Source organism: Ixodes scapularis, unplaced genomic scaffold, assembly GCF_016920785.2.
Source record: "Ixodes scapularis isolate PalLabHiFi unplaced genomic scaffold, ASM1692078v2 PGA_scaffold7__128_contigs__length_106722199, whole genome shotgun sequence".
In the NCBI taxonomy this organism is placed as follows: Eukaryota; Metazoa; Arthropoda; class Arachnida; order Ixodida; family Ixodidae; genus Ixodes; species Ixodes scapularis.
The window spans coordinates 19,899,244-19,910,837 of NW_024609882.1; the positions used below are offsets into that span (position 1 = coordinate 19,899,244).

At 51.6% G+C, this 11,594-nt stretch overlaps 1 protein-coding gene across 1 annotated transcript in view; it reads left to right on the forward strand.

Annotated features, from left to right (window-relative positions):
• LOC8027497 (PHD and RING finger domain-containing protein 1) overlaps window positions 1-10,135 on the forward strand; it is a 34,474-nt gene extending 24,339 nt beyond the window's left edge. The window contains exons 10-12 of the mRNA XM_040222328.3: window positions 817-5,287; window positions 6,876-7,004; window positions 9,661-10,135. Of these exons, the coding sequence (XP_040078262.1) occupies window positions 817-5,287; window positions 6,876-7,004; window positions 9,661-9,789 (4,729 nt within the window). The 3' untranslated portion in view covers window positions 9,790-10,135. The remainder of the gene's footprint in view (window positions 1-816; window positions 5,288-6,875; window positions 7,005-9,660) is intronic.
• Window positions 10,136-11,594: the final 1,459 nt, after the last annotated feature.

The window sequence follows — 11,594 nt, forward strand, 5'->3', positions numbered from 1 at the left end:
GGCAATGCGAAAACACGAATAAGAAGAACATCATCCGCATTTTCCGGCCATATACATGCTGCACGAGAGATGACTTTGGCGCACTTCCATGCTCCGTACTTGCTTCAAAGCATTGTAAAGTTGACTGATTTAGGGTCTTTCGACAACACTCGGCAGGTTTCTAATTGGAACCATATTTTTATTTTCACTAGCTAAAAAGTTAGTTGATCTCAAGTAGATATTTTGCTAATTGGTACGCTTTTTGTAACCCCCGACATCCGCCGTGGCCTGAAGTTTCTTCCCGAAAGGAGTTTCTCTTTTTTTTTCAAACACCTTAGTTTTAGTAATGTTTGAATGTCTTTGCAGAAACATGTGGTATGTCAAGTAGTACTTGATATCCACGTCATGGCACTCTCGTCATGTATGCATCTGAGTGGGGAAAAATGAGTTCACATTTTCAATCTACGCTCCACTAGTTCCCCCAAAGCCTTGGGGGGATCGGTGGCCGAGTGGGCTAAAGCGCACACCCAGCTCGACGCACGTGGAGCGAAAGCTCGCTCTGCAGGACCCAGGGATCCTGGGTTCGAGCCCCACCCCTGCCCGTTTCGATCTGGATGAGCATCGTACCGTCGTGCGTTCATGTATCACCACTGCGTGGTGCACGTTAAAGACCCCAGGCTAGCGGTTGCGCTGCACTAACTAAATTGCTCATCTACAGCGAGTGACTCGTCACAACTTTAAATGGCTGACCAACTACACGCTGTATAAATATCCCCATAACCCAATTTCCCCCAAAGCCTCAACTAATTTTGGGGCTTCCGCTTTTCTGTCCAACAGGGTGCGTACCACGCTGTCGAGGGATTCCCTAGAGCCTTGCTGCGGGGACATCCTGGGCAAAATTCTTGGCCAGATGCAGTCCAGATCTCCGTGCAAAAACGGACTTACCCAGAGCATCCTGCAGCGAAACGGATCACTGGACCTCCGCAAGGTCCCTCCGAACACGGTGCAGAAGAGACCCCGCAGCCCGGGATCTTCAACCTCGACGTCTCCCACGCAGAACCACGCCGACCACGCCGTGACGGCCGCCGCCGCGCCTTCCAAGCGTGCAAGCGGCGACGGAACTTGCCTGGCCGCATCTTCCGCCGCCACTTTCTCGGGTACCGGTGGCGATGGAGCGTCGCGCCCTTTCGGCGGCGACGATGGCGACAACAATCACGCAGGGTCGGGCCGCGACGGCTGCTTCTACTCGACGCCGCCCGACGAGTATGTGCTCGGTAAAAAGGCGAAAGACCGACCGAAGAACGGCACGGACAATGTCCGGGAAAGTGAAGAAGAGGTGGATATTTATAGTGACATTGAGTCGTTGGGGGACGATTGTGCAAACCACGACGTTGGCAACGAAGACACTAATAACAACAATAACAGCAACAATAACAGAGACCGCGTAGCGTTTTCGACAGACGAGAACACCGTCAAGTCCCCCGCTGACCGTCGGGCCGGCGGATCCGACCTGCGACATCGGAGCGCGGTCGAGAACGACGACACTTCGTCGAGCGAGAACGAGCTTGTGATCGACGAGCAGGAAAACCCGGTCGGGAACGCGGTTGAAGAGGAAGAAGGGGGGAAAGGAGAAGGGAGTGAAGAGGAAGAGGCTGCATTGGAGGTGGCGAGCGTTCGGAGCCCGTCTCCCCTGGAAGAAAACGGTAACATCTCGCGTGACTCCGGGGGCGTTCGTGAGGTGGTGCAGAACGGGAACTCTAGTGCGGAAGAAGGGGATGAAGAGCAGCAGAGTGTCGGTTCTGCGGACGGGGAAGAAGGTTCCGAAAATGGCGAAGGGGAGGAGCAGCTTGACGTGGGGAAAGCAGCAGATGTGCATTCTCCCGCGGATGAAAGCGATGCGTCGTCTCCCCCTCCGTCGCCAACGACCGGAAATCAGCAGAAGGAAGACGCCGATCAGAAGGACCTAGACGAAAGGGAAGATGAGAATATGGAAGATGTTGCGGAGGACGCTGTAGACGATGTTGCGGAAGATGCCGCGGATGATGTTGCAGAAGATGTTGGAGGTGACGTTGCAGACGATGTCGCGGAAGTTGCAGGTCACACAGCGGAGGACGTTGCAGAGGATGCCACGGACGACGTTGGAGATGTTCCTGTGAACGAGGCTGCAGACAACACCTTAGATGATGTAGGGGAAGAAAACGAGGACGGAGAGCTAGAAGACGACGATGCGTCGTCTCCTAAAGAGATAGAGAGCCCTGAGGGGGACGAGAACCCGGAGGAAGGCATTGTCGATGAACCAGAACCAGTGGTTGAAATTGCGTCTCCTCCCGAGGACCCGAAAGAAGAGGTCCACGACGGTCTGGTTCGTGGTCTCCTGGACCCTTCCGTGACGGAAGACATCACGTCTCCAGAGGAAGAGGAGGAGGAGGAAGAGGGCGCACTGGAGGACAGTGAGGAAGAGGGCCTGGTCGAAGACAACGACATGGAGGAGGTGTCGGAGGCTGGGAGTGCAGACGGCCTTCTGGATCAGATGGACGATGTGGTCATTGTTGAACCGGTGAAGCCGAGAAGAAAGGAAGAGGGAAGGAGGTCAAAGAAGTCGAAGAGGAAGAAGGAGGGGTGTCACCACCGCAAGCACCGGCGCTGCCGCAACAGGGATGAAGACGAAGACAGGGAAGAGGGGGAGATTGTGGAAGAGCGGTCCTCCTGTAGGCGGCGCAAGGAGCAAGAAGAGCCAGACGAGTTCTCCGAGCTAGCGCCTCGGATCAACATCTCCGAGCTCCCCCGCATCCCAAAGCTCAAGCGGGACAAGGGGGGATACTCGGATGCGGGTCTTCAGGGCTCCCCCAGCGCATCCCGCTCAGACTCAAAGAGAACTAGCGTCCTTAGCAGGGTGGATTTGGGCAGCGGAGGTGAAATCAGCTGGAAGAAGCTGTCAAAGCACTCGAGGGAGCGCAGCTATCGGGACGGAAAGCCCAAGGACGAAGTCATCTTGTTCAAGGAGCGGGAGATCAAGAAGCGGGAGAGGGAGAAGGAGAAGGAGAGGGCGGAACTCCTTGCAGACGACCGGTCGTCACGCAGGGAAGAGGAAAAGAGGGCACCCAAGAAGGAAAGGCGTCCCGACCGGGAGCTGTACGTTCGGCCAGACAAGAAGAAAGACTGGCACAAGGAGAGATCGCACAAGGACAAGTCGTCCTCTTCTTCCTCCTCGTCCCACAAGGATCGCAAGGACAAGCACAAAGATAAAGAGAAGGACAAGCAGAGCAGCAGCAGTGGAAGCAAGGAGTATGGCCACCACAGCAGCAAGGACCGCCGAAACGACTCCAAGGATCGGAAGGAGCACCACCGGCACAGCAGCAGCAGTCGCCACCGGAGGGACCATTCTTCGGAGAGATCCTCAAGCAAGACTCGACAGAAGGAGTCAAGAAAGGAGGAAAGGCGGGAGTCTAGGAGACACGAGGAGCGGGAGAGTAGAGAACCGCGGGAATCTCGGGAATCTAGGGACGTGCGGGAGCCGAGGGAAACAAGGGAGTCCAGGGACACACGGGAATCGAGGGAGGTGCGAGAATCAAGAGACGCGCGGGACTCAAGAGATTCGCGCGAATCCAGGGATACAAAGGAATCTAGGGATACGCGGGAGTCTAGAGAGACACGGGAATCGAGGGATACACGAGAGAGGGACACACGGGAGCCTAGGGAGTCGCGAGAATCTAGGGACACACGAGAGTCTAGAGACGTACGGCAGTCTAGAGACACACGGGAATCTAGGGACACGCGGGAATCTAGGGACACGCGGGAGTCTAGAGAAGGGCGAGAGTCACGGCGAGGGCAAGAGGAGAAGATCAAGGTGGCCGTAGAGAAAGACTACTGGAAGGAGAAGCACGAGAGGAGGAAAGACAGATCGCCGAGCCCGTTCCTCGAGGTAGAGCCCACTCCAATTGAGTCCAAGGAGGTGATTGCCAAGGGGGACAGCATCATCATCAATGTCAACTTCAACCGGCGGAAAGAAGCAAAGCCACCCAGTCCCGAGGAGCGAGACAGTCACCGGAGCCGAGATTCAAGGTCGCGAAAAAGGGCCCTTTCGCCGGAGTACGACCTCACCGACAGCGAGGACGACGACTCGAGGAAAAAAGGGCGACTCGTGGCAGACATGGACGGCAGACGAGACGACGATGACGAGAGCGATCTGGGCGAGGAAGACGACGACCGTTCCTCGATCTACGACGACGGGGCGTCCTCCGAGAGCGACTATGAGGAGAAGCCAGCGTCTCCCCTCGAGGCCCAGGAGTCTCCTGCAGAGGAGAAGCCCTCGAAACAAGACACAACCCCGGAACCGTTGCTGCAGCCGTCTCCACCGGTGGTGCAGCTGTCGCCGGAATCGAGCCCGCCGCCTTCTCCACCCTCGCCGCCGGAGGACAACAGCTACGACCCGTGCGAGCCAACCAGGAGTCCGAGTCCGCCCCCTGTGGCCGAGAAGCCGCGGCCGCCCCCCGAACCGGAGCTGCCCCCCCTCCCGCCCGAACCGGAACCGGCGCGGCAGCAGCAACCAGCTCGGCAGCCGACGCGGCAACAGCCGGCCGCCCCGCCCACCCCCACGGCTGTTCCGCCCGTGACGGTCGCAGCAACGCCGACGACGACAGCCGTGCCGAGCCTGCACCTCCCGCCGCCGCCGAGCTTCCTGGCACCTCCGCGGTCTCTGGTCGTGGCGAACCTCCATGGGGCGTGGGCCCCGACCGCTGCCCCCGTGATCCTCGGGCTCCGCGCCCCGTTTGTGCCCCCTGCCCTGGGCGCCATATTGGCGCCCCCGCCAGGGATGCTGCCGCCCCCCATGATGCGCGTCCTGCCGCCCGCGGCTGTGACCGCCACGACGACGGCTGCGGCAGCGGCGTTGCCTCTTGCGTCTGGTGCGGCCGCCACGGCGCCCAAGCCGGACCACACGGAGGTCGTGGACATGGAGGTTGACTCCCCGTACTCCCCGCCGGACTCCCCACCCCATGGCGACTCCTTCGGAAAGGAGGTCGCCAAGGAGGCGGACCGAGTGGTCTCTGCGTTCGACGCTCTCCTGCCGGCGCTGGCTGCCGTGGAGCGCAAGGGCCGGAGCAAGGGGTCCAAGAAGCACGGCAGGACGTCTTCTAAGGACCGCAAGCACATTGTGCACTTCACCGTGGACAAGGGCAGGGCGGCCATTGGCTCCCTGGTGTCAACCTTTAAGGTCGACTCCAAGTCCGCCATGCGAATGGATGAGAGCCAGCTTAAGATACTGGACGAGCTGCCCAGTTCGGCTGTGGAGATGCAGGTCAAGGAGAAGGTGAGGCTTTCCCACCACAGCCGGTTTAAGCAATCTGTGACGGGGCTTGTTGGATGTGTGTGGACTTTTGAAAAACTTTTTTTTAGCCTACTGTAGGGGTTCTCAAACGCTTCTTTCTTGGTGTAATAAAGCTTGTCCCAAACAGTCTGTTTGGGACTCGTATGTCAAAAAATTAATTTTAGGCGAAAAAAAAATAATTTTTAGAGCTATTTTGATGACGCAAGATTTATTTTACGTCCTGCGTGCAAAGTTCATGACGTTACAAAATGGTCATATAGTCTTTCCACCTCAACGAGATGGTCATACACCCTCTCCACCTCAACGTGATGGCCACGCCGATCCACCTCTCCTCCTTAAATGCCGAGAGAAAACAAGTGGAAACGAGGTGACTGTAGTCAGTTACAGGGTAAGAAAAGTTTTCGAGGGAAAGGAAGGTTGGGGACGAGAAAGCAGACGGAATGCTAGAGAGAAGAGGAGGAAACCTCTTCCTTTCTTTGGCATTTAGTGTGCTTCCTCTTCCCCATCGTTCCTTTTCCTCGAAAACTTTTCTGAAAGGCCCGTTCACACTCTTGCGACCGAGTACGACTGAGAGAGACGAGATCTCTTAAAACTTCTTAAATGTTTTTTAGAATGAGGGAACACACTGGCATAGTGGTGCCATCTATGCAGTGACCCTGGAACTGCATTTCACAAGAGCGAAGGTTTTGCGTATTTCCGAGGTCAAATGTGCGTAATACCCATAGAAAGGCTCGTTTATAACATTAACAAAAGTTTTTTGAGCCAAAAAAGAAAGGATAATGCGCGAGAAATAAAAAAAAAATATGCCGGACCGCCGAGTTTACACTGCTTCCCAATAGATGGCGCCAGTATGTTCTCTGGTTTAAGAAGTTTTAAGGAACTCAGGTTTAAGAGGTCGCAAGAGTGTGAACGGGCCTTAACCTGTAAATGACTGTAGCGACTAAATCGCGTCTCGTGCGATCAATAGGCTCTCAATTTTTTTTTTTTTTTTTTTTTTAGGTGAAATTTATTTATTGATGTTTGTGTTCCAAACAAACCATTTAAAAAAAAAAAAAAATTTTTTTTCTTTTCAGTGGTTTTTTAAGGGGCAGGAACAGTCGAGGAAATTTGGAAACTTGAGGAATCCCCAAGAATTCCTCGAGCATTCCTCGAAATAGCCAGTCATAGTATTGTTATTGCCGACAGCCAGTCAGAGCGAGTGTCATTGGCTTCGTTTTTTATTTAGATTGTGACAATTGGATGTGTGTGTGTGTGCTATGTGAAGGTGCATGGACTTGCCCATAAACAGTGCACATACTCACAAGAGATGTAGTGATTGAATTGTTTTTTTTTTAACCAGTTGAGCCAGCAAAGCAATGTCAAAGAGGTCACTAGAAAGTGTGCTACAGGAGTGTCATTGGCTCAGTGTAGCTATTCTGGAACCACTGCCTGCACTCAAAACATTGAGCTCTCTCATAGCCACTTCGAGCACCCAAGCCATGCATCACGTGGAGGTTCGAAGCGGTGCAGTTTCACATTTGTGTGAGCAAGCTATAGATGCACCGTTTTCGGTCTTGTTGCCTCCCTGCAGTTCTTGAAGAAGCTGAATCGCCAGGAGCGTGTGGTAGAGGAGGTGAAGTTGGCCCTCAAGCCTTACTACAACCATCGGGAAATCTCTAAGGAGGAGTACAAGGACATCCTCCGGAAGTCCGTTCCCAAAGTAGGTGGCGCTGTCTGCTCTGCTCCAAACCCCCCCCCCCCCACTACACTGTGAAGCAAGACTAAAGAAGCCGCTCTGCTAGGGTGTGAACCGCGCTCCGACACTGACACCTAGTGCCACTGAATGATCTGCACTTCAGTGTAACACCACTTCAGCCATTGAATCGTAACGATCACAAATTGCACCTGCTCTGCGCTAGGCACCAAAATGGCGGTACCCACGAGAACATTGGAGACTAGAGTTCTCATACTCCATGTGTAGCTTATTTAGTGAACCTAGTTTACTGGTATCAGCTGAGCTCTAGCTTTTGACCTAAAACAAACCTGTGTGCGTTTGTTTTTAAAGAGGCAATGCAACAATTTTTGTACTTGGCGTAAATACCGCTTAGAACGAATCCCTGATGTTAAACACCTATGCACCGCATGCAATGAAAGTCGCAGAAAAAAAAAAAAAAAGTGAGTAGCATTCACTTTCTCAACTTGCAGCCAGAGCAAGAGGCCACGTGATCTGGAAGTGATCATATGCCGCCAATTTTTATCATAGCCATGCGCTGGGGTTGGCAAAGTATGGGACACGTGCCGAATTCCAGACATTGTTATGGTTCAGCGTTCGTCGTTACTGCGACTGGAGACGGGCCACTACCCGAAAGCTTGTCCAGCTATTGATTATCACGAGCCCGAATCGAGTGCTCACGCAATGCTCGGGTCCAGTCTATGAGCCGCATTCAAATGTCATCACTGGGTGGTACTCGAACCGCCCAGCTACGTCGTCAAGTTTTGCGAAGGAGAGATTGAACGAAAACGCTCGCTTTTGTCCTTGAAATTACACCGCAGCAAAGAAGTTTCTCGGTCAGTGGCATTGCGTGTGAATTTACTTGGGTCCCACTAATGTCAGTAAACTCGTGTACGGTGAAAAACATTCCAGGCGAATATTGTTGCATGGCCCCTTTAATCTGTTAGCATTAGAACGCCCCCTTTTATGGCGAAAACCCAGCGGTGTTTTTCGCATATCAGCGCCGGGGAGAGAGAGGGAGAACGAGGGGGAGAGGATAACGCGTGCGACACTTCCATTGGTTCATTGGCACACGTCAACCTCTCCCTCTCCCCGGCGCTGACTAACTGACAGACACCGCCGGGTTTTCGTCGGAACGAGCCCTTTCGTTTTCGGCAAATTCACGCGCCCAGCTGATGCGGAGCCAGAGAAGAGGAGGCGCTGCTCAGCACCTCCTAGATAACAAAGCCGTAGTGTTGAATGAGATTGCTTAATCAGAGAAGGCCAACACTGGACACAGATTTGTAACGAGTGCTGCGCCGGGGCTCGGCTTCGAGTCAAGTTTGAACCGAACGTTGAGGCAATCGCCATGTCCAATCTCTGCCCAGCGTTGGCCCTTTCAGATGACGCCATCTCATTCAACATTACGGCTTTGTTATCTAAAAGGTGTTATGCGACGACGTGATGGAATGCGGGCGTGCTCAGTTGCCGCTCTGCTGTCGCTGGTTGTTGTTCGCTCTGGGTTTCCGTAGTAGCGGTGCGTGGGCTGTGACGTCTGTGTGTAGTTAAAATGATGCATGCGATTCGCTCCACGAGTGATCTGGGCCGTGTTCTAAAATTTACTCGATCTTACCCCAGGGTAAGGGTTTTGTACCCTTGGCGTTCTTAAACCTACCCGTGTCTAGCGTTTTTCAATCTGTGCTGTCATGTGATACGATCCGCCGGAGTAACTCAGATCCATTTGGGTAAGATTTGGAACACAGCCACGGATTCGGTTCTTTCTATGAGCGGTATGGATGTGGTTCTTTCCTCAAGTGATATGCATGACCATATCCAAGGGCGTCGATGTACACTGACAGGCAGAGGACAAAAAAAAATAAGGGTGAAAAAAAAATTACAGAAACATTCATTAGTGGATTCTTAAGTAATCCGTGAGCATGAACCTTGGGAAATGCCATACATGCCCTCTTTGGGAAATGCTAACACTGTCCCCAAAACGAAGCCAAAAGGAGGCAGCAAGAAATAGAAGAAGCAAAGAGAAAGCATAGAGAAAAAAATGAAGGGGTCATCGATAGCGTTTCCCAAAGGGGGGTACGTGTGTGGTTTTTCCAAGGGTCATGCTATTGAGTTCCTTAAGAATCCACCAATGGATCTTCCCGTAATTTTTTCATCCAATTCTTTTTTTTACCTCTGCTGGCACGCCGCTTCTAGTGTCTTGTACTCGAAGCAGAAACATTTGTTCCCACACTTGTGTTTGCTCCAGCAGGGATTAGCTGCTCAACTTATGTTATCAGGGGAAGGTCAGGAGGGGCCTATTCATACATACACCAGTGTGCTTCCTCCGCAATATTAGTCGGCGCTAGAGATAGAGCCGACCTCGCCGATGCAGCGCCGACTTCACGACATGTACATATTCTATACGACACTGCATCAGCACTAAGTCAGTGCTGTTCCTAGAGCTGGTTTAGCTCTGCAGTGTATGTATGAACTGGCCCAAAGAGCACATGAAGAAAGCTAGAAGGAAGCCAGGATGAGATTTTCAGTTACGCTGATAACTATTCCTTATCTGAAATCGCAGGAATTTTGGAAATTGGATGTTCTTTATCCTCACTTTCAAAGATGTCCCGAACAACGTCCATTGACCAAACCACGTGCCCTTGTGCAGGTGTGCCACAATAAATCGGGAGAAATCAACCCAGTCAAGATAAAGGCTCTTGTCGAGGGCTACATCAGAAGAGTGAAACACCAGCGCAACAAGCCAAGCAGCGGACAACATCGGCACAAGCCGTCCTGAGCTACACAGGCCGGGTCCTTCCCGACGTTTGGCCAGCGTACCCCCCGGCTGCCGGTGCCGTGCCGACATCACGCCAGTGTACAGAGACTCCTATACCCACCACCTGCAGGTTCTTCGTCTGGGCGCGAGGAAGGTTCGCTTTCCTCTGCAAGTTGTAAGATAGCACGGCGATTCCGGTCAGTCGAATAGCGAAGCCACCGCTGCCATCAGTTCTTTTTTTGTTTTTAAATGCAACATGACCTGCAACGGAAGAGCAGCTTGTGGAGGAAGCGACATTTGGGACGTTTTTGTGGTGCGCCCGTACATTTTGTAAATAAGACCGATAAAGCGATTTAAACTCACAGAAGGCATCGGTAGTGGAATCCTTTGACAACAACTGACGATGGTAGTTAGTTTCAAGCTAGCTTTGCAATACGTGGCATTTTTTTAAATGTTGCTGCTCTTTGAATGTGACTGGCTATGATCTGGTAGATTTGAAATATATTTCTTTTTGTTTTCGAACAAAAAAACAAATGCGGCGATTGGGGGGGGGGGGGGGGGGGGGGGGTCTAAAGAAGACTTCTTCTGATGATGTATCGGTGCAGAGGTACAAAACCAGGTGAAAATTGTTTGCAAAAAAAAAAAAAAAACATTGCAAAAACATTGTAGGCACTTGGCTAGTATTGTGAAATACTAGGCAAGCTCCTACTCAAAATTTTGAGGTAATTGCAAAAAAAATGGGGGAGGGCCACTTGTCTGGTCATCAACTTTACATATGAATGGACGGTGCATATTTTCTCAGATCTTACAAATTTGGGAATGGGCAGTTAGTGTGGAATGGGCAGATGTGCGACATTCTGCGGTAGATATATAGAAATACATTAAAATGGATTTCTGCAACTACTAAAGCAAAGATCTTGTTCACGTAATATGTTTAAAATGCAGTGGTGAACATCCCTTTTAAATGTACAAGATTGACAGCCAGCTTTTGCCATTGCAGTCTTGCAACTTAAATGCATCGGCTTTCTTTTGAAATGCTACATATGTGTGTAGTGGTAATCCAAAATACAAGGGTGTCCCTCCAAAAAATGTTTGCAGGTTTTGTTTTTCACCGCAAATATAAACTGTGTATCGCCAAACGCTCATTCTCTGCTAAAATATAGTGCTAGCTGTCCAAACCAGATACCAACGTTTCAGAACTAACCGTCATCTTATTTAAAAGTTATGAGCGATTTTTCGAAAATTTCAATGGGAAAATGACGGCCGAAGGATCTCTTGAATACAAGGGGCCGAATGGCACTGGGTACCAAAAACGGGCCCGATTTTCCCAATGAAATTTTCAGAAAATCACCCGTAACCTTTGATCGAGATAACGGACAGTCCTGAAACTTTGGCACCTGGTTTGGTGCCAAAGTTTCAGGACTTTGGCACCAAACCAAGTGCTACATTGGGATGGATTTTGAGCGTTCAGCAATGCGTACTGTAAAATACTGGGGGAGTACCCCCGCCCCCGTTTTGCTGCAAACTGGATTAATCTAGACATGTGCGCTCGTCCGGTCAAACCGTGTGCTTAACGTATACCAATTCGCAGAATTCCCAAGTTTGGAATACGTTAATAGTGGCCACTTGAACAAAGTGGGCACTTTTGCGGTATTTTACGGTTGTTTATTTTTGCAGTGAAGAAAACACTGCAGCTTTTTTGGGGAACACACTATGGTCGTCGACACTTTTGTTGTGTTTGTCCGTAGACTCGCTTTCTTTGCCTTCGGCTTTGAACTTCCCTCTGTATTGCTGGTAAGTACAGACTGCGACTCTGTTGGCACAAA